The 19,346-nt window shown below is 25.5% G+C and overlaps 1 protein-coding gene across 8 annotated transcripts in view; it reads left to right on the top strand.

Moving 5' to 3' along the window:
- LOC129916343 (neuronal acetylcholine receptor subunit alpha-7) overlaps nucleotides 1-19,346 on the top strand; it is a 235,269-nt gene that overhangs the window by 186,756 nt on the left and 29,167 nt on the right. For 3 of the 8 annotated variants that reach the window (XM_055996208.1, XM_055996207.1, XM_055996209.1), the window contains 5 exons: nucleotides 2,450-2,630; nucleotides 8,429-8,504; nucleotides 8,847-9,041; nucleotides 10,710-10,796; nucleotides 18,566-18,652. In XM_055996208.1, the coding sequence (XP_055852183.1) occupies nucleotides 2,450-2,630; nucleotides 8,429-8,504; nucleotides 8,847-9,041; nucleotides 10,710-10,796; nucleotides 18,566-18,652 (626 nt within the window). The remainder of the gene's footprint in view (nucleotides 1-2,449; nucleotides 2,631-8,428; nucleotides 8,505-8,846; nucleotides 9,042-10,709; nucleotides 10,797-18,565; nucleotides 18,653-19,346) is intronic. The other 5 variants (XM_055996213.1, XM_055996210.1, XM_055996215.1 and 2 more) reach the window with 2 other exon arrangements.

Genomic DNA, 19,346 nt, shown 5'->3' on the forward strand with positions numbered 1-19,346 from the left:
TCAGCTTTTTTAAGTTCTATACGAACATTTCGACACTGATATATCGAATTTTAAACGGAAGAGGATCTTTTTGCTTTTAACCATATCTCAGTATCTGCTGATTGCACAAGAAAATTAAGGAGTGTTTTGAAATTTTGAATAAATTTCCCACAAAAATCAAGTAGGTATGGGGTTTTGGAAACAATTTTTTTTTTTTTATTTTTGCAATAATTTGAAAAATCAAGAAATGCAAATTTTTGAAAATTACGTTCATGAATAAAACTTTACTTCCAAAAAAAAAAAAGATTCGAAATTCTTTTGTCGGTGCACCACCATAAAATTTCACGGGAAAACTTTCATATATTTAGTGTTGAAAAAACGGCCCATCTTTTATTCCGGTGAAATTCCAGACAATTCTATTGTCAAAATTTTAATAGCATATGAAAAATGAAAGAATAACTTGCTGGATTTAATCTTTTAAATGGATACCCACTTCCTAGTGAAAACAACCTATGTAATATGTACATATATCATTTTATATGTTATGATTAGGTCTTCAAAACCTCCGAGACGATTTTTGAATTTCGAAGTTTTTGAAATATTTGCTTTTAAAAATTGAAAAATTTACTATTTTTCAAAAGTGTTTTTAAATATCAAGATATGAACAACATAACTTTAAAGTTGTCTTAATGATGATGCAATCATTTTTGGCATTGGAGACTTGAGTCGATTACATAATGCAGTTCTTGAAGATATCAGGTTCAAGTTTTATAAACTGTTCTTTGACATTGTATGTTTAAGCCCCATTGTTTGGTAGTAGATATGTTTAGTTCCTACTTGTCTTCAAAGATGTTGATTTAACTGTTATCAACGGTTTTTAAACATATTCTGCAATATCTGCTACTTTTATTTTTCCAGTGCAATTGTAATCTGTTGATTGAATTTGCTTAGTTCTTCTTAAGAACATGTTAGTCACACTCGATAATGACAGAAACCTAGGCTAAACACCACCGTTGAAAATGTACTTTAAAAAGAAAATCTCGAAAACTATCACAAGAAAGGAATAATTTTTATAAAGGGTAAAAACCAAAAATATCAAAAAACCCTTTTTTTCTGTTTTGGGGATCGCCCAAAACTTTTTTCCAAGTCAAAGTATTCCAAAAGGATTCATTACTTACAGATTTTCTGCTGCCACTAATATCTTATCATAAAAGCTTACTAAACAATGTATTTTTTTTCTTCTTGTAGCCAATTAAGATTAAAATCAGCAGATTCATAAGTGCTTATAAAAATCAACAAATCTCCTTCCTTTTATCTTTTATTCTAATTCCATGTTGTGTCATAGAATAAAACACCCTTTATCCGGATTTGTATTTAATACTACCTTCAATATAAGAAGGTTCATATGTTTCAAATTATTTACTAGCCAAAAGTCATATTTGTTATAATATAATGAATGATTTAAGTCCTACCAGCTGAAAAGAGTTAACTTTTCATCTCCCTTTTTCTGTTTCTCTGTGTATAATTTTTGTTGAATGAAATCCTCATGTCTCTTCTGTCGGCATGTGTTTGTATCCTGTTGATATTGACTGGGTTAAAATAAAAGTTTTATTTCAAGCTTTGTGAGTCAATTACTCTAATTGAATTTCCGATATAAAAAGTCCAAAAAAAAAAAAAACAAAAAAAAAAAACAAACGAAAAGATTACAAAAATATGTGTTCAATTTGCTGTTGAAATTGAAGTGGTACATGCTCATGGAGAAGAGTATGATGATGGTACGTGCCATAACACTCCTTTTTCCCATTTATCTATATAATATATAGAAAGAGGACATTGCCATCAACTCGTTGTGTGAATATTCAAAGCAAATATTTACCCAAGGACTCTTGCTCTATACCTACCTACCTCTCGCCTCTCTTGAATGTTGTGTTGTTCTTCACTAATTTATACTTGTTGCCCGCAAAATTTTAAATTCAACAATTTCCTCTTTTTCGTCCTCTTGTGTCAGTTTTTCTGTTTATATGATATGAATGAATGTATTTAACTATTAAGAGTATACCATGTTTGTATGTAGTTTTTTGTTCCATCTGTTTTTATATGCAAATTAACTTCAATAATATAAACGATTTTATTAGCATTTTATCGATCAATTACGCGTAAATAAAATTTTTTTTGATATAAAATTAATTTCGATAAAAATGTAGGATTTTATTATTTGAAAAAAAAAAAAAAAACCAAAACAATAACTACGATAAATAACCAGGATTCTCATGGAAATATTCTATTTTTTTATGTATAAAATAATAATAAAAAAAAATTGGCTTATTCGCGATATACATATAACAAACAAAAAAATTAATATAAACAATCAAAAAAAGAAAATATAGGGAATTATATTATTGTGTTTTTTTTTTTTTTTGTACGTTATATCTCTATTATGTGTATGTATGTATATCGTAATATTTATTAGTGCGGATGAGGGATTCGATGGCACGTATCACACCAACATTGTGGTCAAACATAACGGCAGTTGTCTGTACGTGCCCCCTGGTATCTTCAAGAGCACATGCAAGATAGACATCACGTGGTTCCCATTTGATGACCAACACTGCGAAATGAAATTCGGTAGTTGGACTTACGATGGAAATCAGGTATGAACAACAACAACAAAAAACAAACTAAAAACAAATCAGCAACAACACTAAAGACAAAAAAAAAATAAGAAGAAAAATAAGAAAAGTTGATGTGTTTGTAAAAAAAAAAAAGATAAGAACAAAACGATGTTCGATTTGAGACAAATTAAAAACCACAAAAATGTGCTAATTTAAAGTATCAGTTAAATATATTTTTTTTTTTAATTTTTTCTTTTATTAAACAAAAGTATTTTTATTTAAATTTTTATTTAAATCAACTAATTTTAATTTGCTTGGTTCATAAATTTGCAATAAAAAAATAATTATAAAATTTATTACCTACGTCATGATTCTATCTTAACATGCCTTAACCTATTTAATCACAGTTGAAATTTTTGATGAATGTGAGAGAAATTTTCAGTGTGGCGTGTGCACAAACAAAGATTTTCAATAGTAAATACATCACACAATATACACAAATTAACAAAACAAAGGATATTTCAAATAGGTCACTTGAATTTATGAGAATCAACAAGAACGAACAATTATGAAAATCAATGCTTTTGAGAGATTTTTGGTTTCCTTCTATTCTTCGCGAAAAATACAATTGAAATCTGTTAATTTGATAAATTTATGTTAGGAAAATTAATGATAGGTATGGTTCTTTATAAACACAAAGCTTGGTTTTTAAATGTCTCAAAATTATGGAAGAAGTGAAAATTAGTGAACCTGAATTTTGTTATGAAAACCGGCGTATTTTTACTATTTTGGTGAGAGTTTCTGGCTCTAACTGTTGGATTTTTTTTTGCAAGGAAAAAAAAATTAAAAGCCGTACCCAGATTTTGTGGAGACAAAGTGCTTGCCGTACTATTTTTTTGAAACTGGCTTATATTTGAGATTTTGGTAGAATACCAAAACTTTCGATGATTAATTTTGAAGGAGTCTCTTTGACTTTTTATTTTGCTACGGTGCACGGTGAATTAAAAAAAAAAGAAGAATACGCTAAATAGGAAAAAATCTACCGAAATTTTGTTGAACGAAGTTTTTTCTCACGTTTCTACTTTTTAAACCGTATTTTTCTGTGTTACGGTGAATTTAAAAATTAAAAAATAAAAACTGGGATACAAAGATTTTGTTGAGACAAAGAGATTGCCGTACTTTTTTTTTAAATCAACGTATTTCTACGATTTTGGTCAATTTCATTGGAATTTGTATCTCTTTTTTCGGTATAATGCCAAAACCTTTGAAGGCCATTTTTATAACAGTTGCTAACTAATTAGTTGTAATTTTTTTTAGTAAACAAACAAGATTCGTTCCGAGATTTCGTTGAGAAAAATCGATTGCAGTACTTATTTTATGAAAATTATTGCTGTAGTCTTACTATATTTATAGCGTGCAAAAATTTAAATAGCTATATTTTTCACTTTTTGATGAGAAGACTTTTGAGTTTGTTAACTAAAAAAAAAATGTGTAGCCAAGCTTTGTGTCGGCTAATGTTTGAGTTCAAGTTGATATCATTTGCTAATGCTTTTCAGGTGTGAATTTTCTGTCGATTATCCTTCTGCAGGCCTTTTTTTTCTCCAGTTCTATGGCGTTTTTTTTTTCTCTTGACAGCATTTCTTTTTCTTGGATTGATTTTTTTTACAACTCGTAACAATGTTTTTGATATCTCTCAAAATACTTTTTTTATTCACTCTATATTGTTATTATGCCTAACAATTTTTCTATATTTGTTCACTCTTCAGTTGAGTTTTAATTCAACTAATATCTGCATTAACTCTTTACTTCTTCTTTTAGGTGGGAAAAATTGCTGACGAAAAATTTCAATGTAATATTATAGATTTTTGCAACTAAAAGTATCTTAAAACGAATCATGAGAACTGATCTTATCATCTCATCAAGTAATTCAAGTGCACTTAAAATAATCACAGAAATTGAAAATTGAACATCCCACTTCTGACTCGTAACTTTGTCATTTTATTCGACTTGACTTTGTTTTACCAACTTCAATGAAATACAAAGCCATATTTACATTGTCCAAGTGATTTTGTACACAAAATGTATTATATTTTATGAGCATCTCAAACATTACTTCCTGATTGTAAATAGATTTTCATAAACACGAAAACATTAAAAAGTATATACCTATATATTTTATGTTTCTGAAATTTTGTTATTGCATGAAAAAAGGACATCTTCCTAACAACATTGTTCACTGACTGTTGCCTCATTAAAAAATTATGAAACGACTTTATAAAACTCTCAAATTAGTTCAAGTAACAGAAATTTAATATTCATATTGTCATAACTATAAGGAAACCTTTATAAGTTTATTGCTTTTCACATAAACCAATATCAAACTTGTCGCAACAATAATAAAGTTGTCATCCTGAAATTTGTTCGAAATCGAAGTTTAAAGGACATTAAAACATTTGTTAAGTTAGTAAAATTATAATTGTCCTGCTCAAGACAGTTTAGCAAAACTCCAGTTCTTTGGAACAGTTTGGATTTTAAAATAGTCTTCAGAAACTTTGCACCCAGTGGGGACACATCCAAATTCAGTAAATACGTACGAATTTGAAACGATAAAAATGCAATAACCATCGATTCTTAAGCAAACAAAAAAATTTCATTAAAATTAATGATCATTTGAACTGGATTATGTTTAAAGGATTTAAAACGAAATTTACAGAAAAGCCCCTGAGAGATGATTTCAATCACAAAAAAATTAAATTACATAACCAGATTTGTAAATAATTAAATATATTTCTCATAATGTGTATTCCCTAATCTAATCATATCACATTGATTTAATTTATTTATTTTAATCATAAAATATAAAACACAAAAATATTCCCAATTATTAGATTGATATTCTGTTTGTTGCACATGCACATTGATACAAAAAAAAACCCCAAAAAAAAAAATATATCATATTCACTCAGTTAGTAGGTATCATCAATTTCAAAAAAAAAGAAAAAAAATTGTTAACTACCTCTATGTAGATAACTCCTATTCATTGCCTCCCTTTTTCTATTAATATATCTCTCTCTATTTTCTCATTTGTATATAAATAAAATATACTATATACTTTTGTTTATACATTTAAGTATTATTACTGACTGTATCAAATTTTAACTTCATCAAAATAATGCATTCATATTATATCCTACATGTACATTGGAAATAAAATATTTTATTAACTTTTAATCTCTTCAAACAACAACAAAAAAATGATGATGACATTGAAATAAAAAAAAAAATAAAATATTAAATGAAAAATAAAAAATAAAAAACACAAAAACTCACTGCGTTTTTGAGAATTGCAAAACCAGATTATTTATTTATTAAATAAAACTCCACAATCAACCGACCACAATCAAAATGTTCATTTTTATACATACGAAAACCTATAACAAAACTACTCTATAAAACTGATACTTCTACTACTTTATTAACAAAAAATGTACTTGTACCACAACAAACTCTCGAACTATGTGTGAATAATCCAACTAATGACATTCACACATCGTCAATCAACAAAACAAAAAAATTCCAGATGAACATTTTGTTTGTGGTGTTTAAAAAAAAAAAAAATGGGTGCGCATATTTTTTTTTTCAAATATTATTTTCTATTTATTATTTATCAATGAAATAGTTTTTATGAACTTTTATCTTTAATTTAAATTTTTTATAAGTTTTTTTTTTTTTTCATTTTGTTAGATGAGAGGTGTTAATAAAATTTCTATAAATAAGTTTCAAGGGATTTAATATTTCATTTCATAGACATGGACGAAAAAATTCGATGAGAGAATAAATAATAAATATTCGTTCTTGTTGATTCTCATGAAATTGAGTCTCTAAATATTTTTCGTGGATTTAATTTTAATAACATTAAATATAGGGGAAAAGTAAAATAGTACCTACATTTTTTGTAATCATACATATTTATAAGTGTGGTTATCAGGATATTCAGATTACAGATTAATGTTTTTAGATTGATTTGGAAAGATATTTGGAATGAAAAAAGAAACTATAAGCTGCTTTTTTGCAAAAAGGCTGTTAATTTTTTTTTTTTTAACTCGAAAATTTCACAACTTTGCAATGGCTGCTAGATCCGTTATAATCACTTGTATCTCAAAATTCACATCCACACCTCGTAACTTGCTGCATGAAAAAAGTTTTAATAATGCTTATGCGGTTGTAGCAAAGGAGAAGAAAGTCTTCCTGTAGTGATTGTAAAATCGATTGATTTTGAAAAGACTGTTCTTCCTTTTTCAATTAGACAAGAGCAGTCCATATATAAATTCGATGTGTAACTCGTAAGGTTTGCACTGAGTTTGGACCGATTACGAGTCTTATTATAAGAATAAGACATATATCAAGAATATTGAAAATTGACCATTGAAAGCTTTGGAGAATGACGTTACTAACTGACATTAATTTCATACAATAAAAAAGTAAATTTTAACTAATAGATGAAGAGCTTACATTTCGATTGAAATGTCTTCTTAATTAAAAAAAAAATATAATTAATAAAAATAAAAACAAAATCACTCACTCACTTCTCATAAGGAGAATCAACAAGAACAAACTTTTTTTTACTATTAATGTGTCTTTCAATGTTTGGACTATTGCTCCTAATTTATTATTGAATTTTATCGTAAACTTTAAGAAATAAAATTATTAATTATAAACATTATAAATCTAGATGGATTGACAGGTTTTGTTTAAATTTTTATTTTGGTTAAAATAATAAACATAATAACGAAAAATTGCAAATTTTTTCTACAGGTTTTGTAGTAAAAATTAGAAAGTTATTTAAAGGCGAAATACCTAGTTCTGTGAAATATCCAGTTGACATATTTATGAAAGGAATTAAGAACGAACCCTACTAACAATTTTGCTTCTATAATGCTTTACAGACGTAACGATTGCATTTGTAAAGCTTTATAGAACCAAAATTGTTTGTCGGGAACAATTCACAAAAAGACATCTACCTAGTGATTTTTTTTTTCATTTATTTTTTATATAAAGACATTGTTGGTTTCATATCAGAAAAAATGTCCAATCAAAATCTTGGCACATCTGTTCACCTTTCAAATTAATTTCTTCCTTAAGAACGAATTTTATGTTCTTTTAAATAAACATTTGTCTAATATTTATTTAAAAAGTCTTAAAAAAATAGTGCATTTTTTTAACAACCATTCTCTTGAAGCTTATTTATATGTAAAGAAACAAATTTCGATAACCCTCTCTCAGATATATCTACATAAATAAAAAAAAAAGAAATTCTCAACACATAAAATAAAAAAAAAAAAAATATAATAAATACTGAACCATCCCTAATTGGAATCATGTGAGAAAATGTAGTTTGAAACAAAATTTTCAGACTATTTTGCATGGTTAAGCCAAATAAAAAAATAGAAAACATTGTCGTCAGTAAAAACTCTTATTACACAAAAAAAAAAAAATAAAAGTAAAAATTCAAATATTTTTTATTTAAATTTTTATTTAATTAATATTTATTATTTATTTATAAAAAAAAGTATTTTTAATTTATGTATTTTCCTTAAAAATTTTAACCTTAAAAAAAAAAAAAACAAACACATTCAATCTCTTACTCTCTTTCTCTATCTATCTCTCTATAAATCTGTATGTATAGTAATTTCTGTGTTATTCTTTAAAATCAAAATAAATATTTAATTTTTATTTTTAATTTAATAAAACAATCTATCCTATTTAAAAAAAAAAACAATACCTTTTGGCTTATTGCACCGACAAAAAAAAACTTAATAATAATTAATTACAAACAGTTGGATTTGGTTTTGAATTCCGAAGATGGAGGGGATCTTTCCGATTTCATAACAAATGGCGAGTGGTATTTGCTTGGTTAGTAAAAAAAAATAAAATCTCTATTATCATAAAAAAGCTCTCTATCTATTTGTATATAGTTGTTTTTCTTTATGTAAAATTTATTGTTATTATTTTGAATGCATTGAAATTGAATTAAAAATACAAGTAGTTGTAGCTCATTTGAAGGAATTATTTTTTATTTTGAAAAAAAAAAAAAAAAAAAATAGAATAGAATAGAAAATTGTAAAATTTATGTAGATAATAGTATTTTTTTCTATATATATAAATTTAATATAAAAAAAAAAATAATTATATAAAATACTTACTAATTAAATTTTATTTCAAAAACAAATTACCAAAAAAAAAAAAAATATTTAGCCATGCCAGGAAAAAAGAACACAATCGTCTATGCATGCTGCCCTGAACCTTACGTTGATGTTACATTTACGATACAAATTCGTCGACGAACACTTTATTACTTTTTCAATTTAATCGTACCATGTGTGTTAATATCATCGATGGCTTTATTAGGATTTACTCTTCCACCCGATTCCGGAGAGAAATTAACATTAGGTATGTACAAAAAAAATATTTATATATATTTTTAATGTTTTTTTTTTTTATTTTAATTTAAATATTAAATGTTAATTTTTACATTTAATCGAAAAAAAAATATGAAAATATTATTTAGATTAGATTTTCAGAGGTTTTTAATACAAACAAACCAAAAATAAAATCTCCAACAAAAGGATGAGTCAACAATAATAATTCTACAAAGAAAAAAAGAATAGAAAATCACAAAAAAAAAAATAAATAAAACAATACTGGTAAATGTTTTTAATTAAACAGCTCAATGCTCTTAACAAAGGAATATATTTTTTGTTTTGAAATTCAATTAAAAAATCTCTTGTTACAATGGATTTGTTTTTATTTTCAATAAAAACTTTTCATTTTAATTATTTTATTTCTTATTTTGTTTTGTATTAAATCTCACAGAACTTAGTTTGTAAGGGGAATGCTGCAATTTGGGGCAAATGAAAAATGATACTTCATTTATTTTACCTTTGTATGAAACAATAATCAAGAAACAAAAAAGAAAGATATATACCTACCAAATACAGATAGAGTTAGAACTTTGATGTTTTTGAAATATAAAACCTTTCAAAAATAATTTTATAGATAAAAGTGGTATTTACAATTCCTGATTTTGATGTTGAAGGTGATGATGATGATAATGATGATTTACCCCTTTTCTCTTCCCAATCCTTTTATTTATTAATTCATATCATTGACTGATTGTGTAGATGAAAATAATAATAGCTTTTGTTTTTTTTTTTTTAGGAAAATGAATTTTAATTTAGCAAAAATGTATGTTTTCGAATTCGATTATAAACAAAATTTAATTCTTATGTCTTGATTGGGTGAATTAAATAAATCTAATGTTTTGATTGGGTGAATTAAATTGATGACGAGTTGTTGTTGACTTAATGGTAAGTCTCAACGGGGACATTCAACTGTCACGGGTGGGACATTTGTACAATAATTTTGCTCGACTTTTAAATCTATAGCAACAATTGCAGCGAAATAATACAAAAATGATAAACTTTATACAAAAAAATGTGTTGTTAATGTCACGGGTTGGACTACTCTTTGTCAGGAGAGGAAGACGTGCGAATTTCTCTCGAAATAATTTACCAAAATTTGTATGAAAAAGGTTTGAATTATTTCCATTTTTTTTTCAAGTAGGTATAATAGTTCAGTTAAAAAATACTTCAAATGTGTAAAATTTTGTTTAAAATTCATTATTTAAAATTAAGTTTTTAAAAAAAATCAGTAAATGATATGAATTTTCCTTATAAATATTATTATTGATCTAAAAGATATTTAAATAAATTTTTATATTATTTAAATATAATTATTTTTTTTTTTTTAATTTTTATTTAAAATAATATTCAAATGAATATTATTTTCAGAAGGTAAACTAAACGATTTCGGACCTATAAATAAACTTGAAATAAATTTAATTTTTTCTTTTTAATTTTACAATTTGTCTATAGATTTTTTTGTTTTAGTAAATATTTTATTAAGTTTTTTCTTATTATTTATAATAATACAACAAAATGAAAGCAAACAATTGAAAAGTAAAAAAAAAAAAAAAAATAAATAAATAAATGTTTCTTATTTTTATTTTCAATTTCTTATTTGAATTTTGTTTTTTTCTTCTCAAACTTTTTTTTGCAGGCGTTACAATACTTCTATCATTAACAGTTTTCCTTAATCTCGTTGCGGAATCAATGCCGACTACGTCGGATGCTGTTCCTCTTATAGGTACAAGATCAAATAAAAAGGGAACAATAATATTCTCTAATACAAAAATAAAAAAAAAAATAAATTAGATAACAAAAATGTACAAAACAATCTCGCAAAAGCAACAAAATATCAAAAAACAAAACACATTCAATATGTTAATACTCAAAAAAAAATCCTTTTCGCCTCCTAAATATTTCATAAGAAAAAAAGAAATTTACAAAAAAAAAAAAAAGACTAATTTTTCATATAAGTCCGTTGGGGTTTTTGTGTGTCCTGTAGTTGATACAACGTTGAGTTATATGAAAAATATTTCCAATAGAATTTCATAACAAAAAAAACAATATACGCGTTTTTTTTTATTTTACTTTTTATTTTTTGTATAATGTTAAGTGTTTTATGTTTAACATACAAGAACAAAAAAATATAATAATTTAATATATATTTCAATTCTGTTTCGGATATGCCAAAATAATGTATGCGAACTAATATGAATAAAAATCGTCCTAGACAATTTTTTCTTTTGTATAATTAAATTTTGTATTAATTTTTCCTTATAAGCGGTTTAAATGTTTTTAGTTTATTATTTTAAGCTAATTTTTATTATTTTATTTTTTAATAAATGGATGCTTGATGCGAGTATATTTCCAAAAAAATAAATAAATATTTATACATATACCAGGGATATGTTTGTTTCATAGTTGACAAAAAAAAAAATCTTTTTTTTTTAATTGTAAAAGTTAATTTAATATTTTATTTTATTTACAAATAAAACATTTTCCATTCATTAGATTTTTTTTATTTTTTTGTTTTCTTTCATTTCAACAAAAAAAAAATAATATCGGCATAATTCGACGTAACATTTTCAAGTGTAAATATAACTCATAATGCATATTTATATACAAAATATATATATATATATATTTAAATGTATATAAAAATATATACAAAAAAATAAAACCCACATGCGAGTGTCCGAAATTCGTTTACCAACCATCAAACTATCATCAATGGCCACAGATATATACATCTTCTAAATGTATGTGTTTTCTTGATGTTTTTTAACAATTTATTTTTTATAAAATTGAAAAAAAAAAAACCTAATCATTTTTTTTATTATTTTGGTCATATACAATTTCTATGTACCTTTAACCTTTTTATAAATCTTTTTTTGTTTCGATGGTGTTTTCAAAAAAAAAAAAAGTCATTTTTTTCAGGAGAGAAATGTCATTTGATACTTGGTATACTTGAGGAAGCCTTCCTACTACAGTGAGATAAGAAAAATATATTAAACACATTAAACCTCGACTATAGGAATTTTCTAACAAAAAAAAATATACAACCAATATCCTTTAGTCTTCTAAAAAAAAATAAAAAACAACAACAACAAAATATTTACTTCCCCAAAATTGGAATTGTGTTGTAAGCTGTTTCACAAAAAAAAAATCAACAAAAACATTATAAAAAAAAAAACATTATGTATATAAAACATTTCAAACAGCAACCAGATTAATATAATAAAAAATATAGTACAAACAACTATAAATAATGCATGTTAAGTTTTTTAAACTTTTTTTTTTTTTAATTAATTTTGTTAACCTCTTAGCATTGCATTGATATAGAGATTCTTGAAAGTTTTTGAAAGAAAAATTAATAAATTTAATGCAGTCTTCATTATAGAATGGACACTTATATCGGTTGGTAGATTTAGGAATTTAAAATTTAAAAAAAAAAAAAAAAACTTTAAGTGCACAGTTTTTTTTTTATTTTGTCCTCAACAATTTTCATACTCGAAATCTATTCTTATATTAATTAATTTTACAAAACATATAACATCTTCACTATCAATTAAACGCGATTTAGTTTTATTCGGGAAAATATATTAGGTCGAGAACTAGAAATATTTTTTGACAAAAAATGGAAGGGTACTTTTAATATTTTTCAAAACTATTATAATTTAAAATATGTATTATAATCCAGTCAAATAAGGGTTTAACCTCGGAATGAATGTTAGTAGACATTTTTTTTGCTCAATATCTTCCTTTTGCCATTCTATAACATATCTCAAAAGTCTAGAAAAATCTCATGTCCGCTTGTCGCGATTTCAAGGTCAAATCGCGAAATGGAGATTTTCAAAATTAGCAAAAATAGGCTATGGTATTATATACACATATGATACATGATTTCAAGGTATTTTTTAATGCTGATTCCAAAAAATCTAAAATCAAGGCAATCTGACGTCTCTGAAAAAAGTTATACCTGTTTTTCATCTTTCAACCCATATTATTATAACAGTTGCTAACTTACTACCGAAAAACCCTTAAAAGTAATGGTAGCGGAATCATATTTTGCATGAGGGTTTTCATATCCATTATCATTAAGAATCAAAACAATGCAATACAAAAAAACATTTATATCTATGACAAAATGGTATTTTTTGAGAAAAGGGGAAATTTTGGGATGTGCACTAAAAAACATCCTGGTACAATCTTGGAATTAGTGCTAATAGGCTAATTTTTTGTTTCTATCATTGTTTGGATATTCTATAACTTATGTCAAAAATCTAAAAAAATCTCATGTCCGCAAGTTCTAATTTTCCAGGTTAAACTAAGTTAGGTGCAGATTTAAAAAAAATAATAAGAAAACTTTAGATTCTTATATGTATACCAACATAACCCATATCATTTCAATGTATTTTTTAACGCTGATTCCAACAAAACCCACAAACAAATCAATATGACCATCCCTGAAAAGTAATGTACCTTATTCATGTTGATCTGACACAAATATCTGAAGAGTAGTTTTTCAATTTTTTCAAATCTGCACCTTATCTTCAAACCATGAAAATTAGGACTTGCGGATATGAGATTTTTTTAGATTTTTGAGGGTAGCTAAAGAATATCTAAACAAAGATTAAAATGAAAAAATTAGCCTATTAGCACTTATTCCTAAGATGAACAAGAATCTTCTTTAGTGCATATCCTAAAATTTGCCCCTCCATCAAAAAATACCATTATAGGTAGGTACATATATTTTTTGTAATGGATTGTTTTGATTTTTAATAATGATGGATTCAAAAATCTCCATGCTAAATTTGGTTCATCTACCATAACTTTTAAGGGTTTTTCGGCAGTAAGTTTGCAACTGTTATAATAATATGAGTTGACAGATGAAAAACAGGTATAACTTTTTACAGAGACGTCAGATTGTCTTGATTTTAGATTTTTTGAAATCAGCATTAAAAAATACCTTGAAATCATGTATCATATGTGTATATAATACCATAGCCTATTTTTGCTAATTTTGAAAATCTTCATTTCGCGATTTGACCTTGAAATCGCGACAAGCGGACATGAGATTTTTCTAGACTTTTGAGATATGTTATAGAATGGCAAAAGGAAGATATTGAGCAAAAAAAATTTCTACTAACATTCATTCCGAGATTTACCCCTTTTTTCTCCTTATTTTACTGTATTATTAAGCTTTTTTTACATTCATTTTAATATTATATTTTATATAACTTTAACTTTTAAGACCAAGAATTATTTCAGGATCTATACCAAATTGCATAGATTCGTATACATATTTGAAAATATTTCATTTCCGATTAAATTAACTTAATTTTTAAAACTAAGCAAATATCAGGCGATGCTTGGTTCGTAAATTATGTATGTTAACATTGTTATATGTTCATAGATAAATGGTAATAAGTAGGCACACCTAGAGTTGCATATAAAGCAATTTCTAGGTTTCTACAATTCGTTTTAGCCACAAACTTGAAACTTATTCTCTGTTGGTTTATACCAAAATCTCAGTTGATTAAATTTTTAAGTGATTTATTACATTAAATTACAAACTTTTTGATGTTTACTTTTTTTCCAAATGTTTCAATAAAAATAATAACAACGCATTTGATTATGGCGGAATTTTTCTTACTTAAGCCATATTTGGCCAGATCGAGACAAATTTTAGCACCCCAATTTTAGCTTTGCCCTCTAAAACTGAGCCGGGCTAAAATTTATTTAAGAAAGGTGCATACATCTTCCGCTAAGAAATCTTATTTTCGTTTTGAACTGTAAATTTTTTTATCTTTGAAGCTTTTCTCTCTATGAGAGACTTTTTCTTCATGAATTCGCACCGCTCTTGGGAGCTTTTTACGCAATGCAAACACTTTTTCTTCATGAAGTTGCATCTCCTTTTGAAGCCTTTTTAATCTATGAAGACACTTTTTCTTCATGAAGTCGCATCTCCCTTTGAAGCCTTTTTACTCTATGAAGACACTTTTTCTTCATGAAGTCGCATCTCTCTTTGAAGCCTTTTTTATCTATGAAGACACTTTTTCTTCATGAAGTTGCATCTCCTTTTGAAGCCTTTTTAATCTATGAAGACACTTTTTCTTCATGAAGTTGCATCTCCTTTTGAAGCCTTTTTAATCTATGAAGACACTTTTTCTTCATGAAGTTGCATCTCCTTTTGAAGCCTTTTTTATCTATGAAGACACTTTTTCTTCATGAAGTTGCATCTCTTTTTGAAGGCTTTTTTATCTATGAAGACACTTTTTCTTCATGAAGTTGCATCTCCTTTAGAAGCCTTTTTTCTATGAAGACACTCTTTCATCATGAATTCGCATCTCTCTTTGAAGCCTTTTAAATCTAGGAAGACACTTTTTCTTTATAAGGTCTTGTCTCCCTTTGAAATGTTTTTATTTTATGAAAACAATTTTTTCTTCATGAAGTTGCATCTCCCTTTGAAGCCTTTTTACTCTATGAAGACACTTTTTCTTCATGAAGTCGCATCTCCCTTTGAAGCCTTTTTACTCTATGAAGACACTTTTTCTTCATGAAGTCGCATCTCCTTTTGAAGCCTTTTTACTCTATGAAGGCACTTTTTCTTCATGAAGTCGCATCTCTCTTTGAAGCCTTTCAATTCTATGAAGATTCTATGAAGATAATAATTTATAAGCTAAAATATATCGATCTTACAAAAAAAAATATTGGTCCCTTTACGTTTTTTTTTTTAGAAAAAACGCAATCTTCTGAACAATCAGTCGCAGGAAGTAAAGTGTTAAACATCTTTGTAAAGTACTGTATGAGTATGATAAAAGTTTTGCATAAATACAACATTTTTCCATTGTTTTAACTGTTAGCAAGTTATTTTGAATTATATGCGACTCGGTCACGATTCGATTATGGACTTTCAGGGAGCACACTCCTTATATGAAAAATATGGGATGACAGCATTCAACCACTTCACTTAAATGTACATTTTTTTCGCACAAATTATTGTAAATTTTGCCTGGTCCCTGGTCTATAAGTAATAAGTTCAATTCCACTGTTAAACCAAAATTTTAAACTAGGTTCTGAAGTTTAAACCATCACTGTACAATATGTTTTTTAACATAAAAAATTATTTATTTTTCCTTTTTTCCATGTTAGAAATACAACGCTAATCGCTTAATTTTCACATCAAATTCACCTTCCAACTCAAAGACAATTTTAAAGTAGCTCCTGACTACATTTGACTTTCGATTCATAACTTGTATATGGAATTTGAAATGAAGCATTCCCCCACAATCCCAATCATACACTTGCACACAGTTATTGGTTCTTCGCGAGTATCTAAGGAAAAACTGTTTTGTAACATATTTTCGTATTTCCAACCTTTATGAAATGCCAGTGATATTCCAAAAAGGTTAGAAAATACGTTAATTTTTTTCTATCTTTGCCCACCTCCAACTTATTTATTTTTCAAGTAAAGTTAATTCTTAGGGCCGAGGAAAAAATGTGAGCATTGTTCAAAAGAAAATTGAGAAAGTACACTTCACGTTGTTCCCTACTGTTATCAGTTTCATTCAGCATTTGTTTTCTAGAAAACTTTTAAAAATCAAACTATTAAATACTCTCAGGATGATTAAAATTGACCATAAAATTAATCAGTTCTTATTTTATAATATATTATATTAATCCTCATGCAGGTATTTTTGAAATAAAATGTGTCAAGAAAAAATATTAAATAAAATTGATGCTTGACTAAGTACTGGCTATTTTATATTTACATTTCAATTTCAAAGGACGGCAGTTAATTCATTAAAACATTGATTTTTTTTTACACATTCTTTGATAATGCAGCAATAAATTCATCACCACACTTTTTTCTACCTGTTTACTCACACTTTTAAATATATACATTAATTTTAATTATAAACAAAAAAAAAATATATTAAAACTTCAAAGCCAATAATTTTGTACTTAATTATACAAAATTTCCTCTTTTTTTATATATCAAAAACCTTATGCAAATTCATCACATCACATTAAAAACTTTCAATCTACTTATTCTCTTCAATCAAAAAAAAAAAAAGCATGAATACAAATTTTTGTTGCCCACAAACAGAGGCAAACAATTTTGTATTTTTTTTTTTTTCTTTTGAAATTTAATTCACACACTCACCTACAAAAATTTCAAATATTTTATTTATAATTGAAAATAGAATTTAGTTGTTTGAAAATAATTTGAAAAAAAAAAATAATAATAATAACAACAACAAAGATAGATGAGTTGCAACTCCATTATCAATGAATTTTTTTTTTGTTTGCTATTTTAGGTTTAAATTCTCAAAACATCAAAATGAATTTGCGTGTTATAAGTGATTTATTTATTTTTAAGTAGGTTAGGCCCATGAAATTTTATGAATTTTATTTTAATAAATCACAGAGAATAAAATTGTAAGTTTGGTAATTTAATTGAAAATTATTAATGTAAAAAAAAAAGTACTTTTTTGTGTCGAAAATGACACAAAACCAAAAAAAAAGAAAAACAAAAAAAAAATAAATTATGTTTATCTAACGATATTTTAATTTAGTTAATGGATTTTCATTTGATTTGGGTGAGATGATGATGGTTTTTGTGTGATGATAAAATTTTATCTCATCATCGTTATGGGATTTTTCTCTTTGAGGCTTTATTTTTTTGTTTTTGTTAATTTTTGAAGTAAAACAACAAAAGTATTTCATTTTGAATTTAAATATTAAAATTCTCTTTGGTAGAAGGTACATAATGTCAGTTCTGAAGCAGATACAAAATCTTCTTTTAATTGTATACTTCGGGGCTGAATAGTAGAAAAAAACACCGTTGTAGGCTTTATACTCAATCTTTTAGCGCCCAAAAATACGGAAGTGGTTAAAAATAATGTCTTTTCAATAACTGATTTCCATATTTTGAGGTTAGATTTTTTTCTGAATTTGTGTCCAAAAACTAAACCTTGAATCCAGTTTTAATTAACTGCTATTACCACTTTTTCAAGGAGCGCTAGTTTTTTATTTAACTAAATTTTAAGTTTATTATTTTTTGGTATTAGGTAATTACTCAGATTTATATAAAAATTATGTGCATTTTTGTTAATTCAAAACAATTTATGCATACAAAAATAATTTAATTAATGTAAGGTAGTTTTAAGACAATAAATTAAATTAAATTTAGCGAAGGTAATTATTTTATTAATAAGAAATTCAGCAAATTCCTCAAGAACACTCCAAATATTCAACCATAATTATTAACCAATTGACGTGTTTTTTTTTTTTCATTTTAGGTAGGTACCAATATATTTTTATAAATTAAAAAAAAGCACCATAAACTTATTATAAAAATTAAATTTATTTTTTTTTTTTTTTGAATTTCTAATTTTCAAAATCAATCCATCCTCTAAAAAAATACAAAAAAAAAAAAAAAAAACATAAACATAAACTGCGACATATTATTCTTGGTATTTTTTTTCCATTTTTTTGTTTCAGGAGTTACAATTCTTCTATCGCTCACAGTGTTTCTCAACCTTGTAGCTGAGACATTGCCCCAAGTATCTGATGCAATCCCCTTGTTAGGTAGTGATTGCATTCAATGCAATTTTTCTCAAAACAAACAAACAAAATCTAAATTTTTTTTTAAGTATATATGTTTTTTTATATATAATTTTTGTATTTAATTTCCAAACAACAAAAAACAATACACAAAAAAAAATACTAATAATTAAATAATAAAACAAACAAAAATATTAATTATATTTAATAAAAATATAATTATATATTATATCTTAAATATAAATATTATATATTTTATATATATGTGTATGTCAAGGATGTTTTTTTTTTTTTATTTATTGTTTTTAATTTATATAAATATATTTATATATATAAATTATAATATATCCATATTGTGTCAGTTTTTGTATACCTGTTTTTTCTGTTTCCCATTAATTTTTTTCAAATGGGTTGGTTCTTTAAAAAATTTTATATTGTGTTGATATTTTTTTTTTTTTTTATATTCGTTTTACTCTTTTCGCTCAAAGTTGCAGTGTTGACGTCTATAATATTTATATTTAATAAAAACAAAAAAAAAAAAATAACTACAATGTAATTATTAATAATGCTGTCCTGTTTTCTTCTGATTTTTTTCTTTCTTTTTCCTTATAAAAATGCGATATTCTCTAAGTTTGTTGAACTTCAGTTGCGGATAATTTCAATTTCAAAAAAAAAAAAAAAAAAAATGATAAATAATAATTAAAAAAAACTTCTTAAA

This window comes from Episyrphus balteatus, chromosome 3 (assembly GCF_945859705.1).
Source record: "Episyrphus balteatus chromosome 3, idEpiBalt1.1, whole genome shotgun sequence".
NCBI lineage: Eukaryota > Metazoa > Arthropoda > Insecta > Diptera > Syrphidae > Episyrphus > Episyrphus balteatus.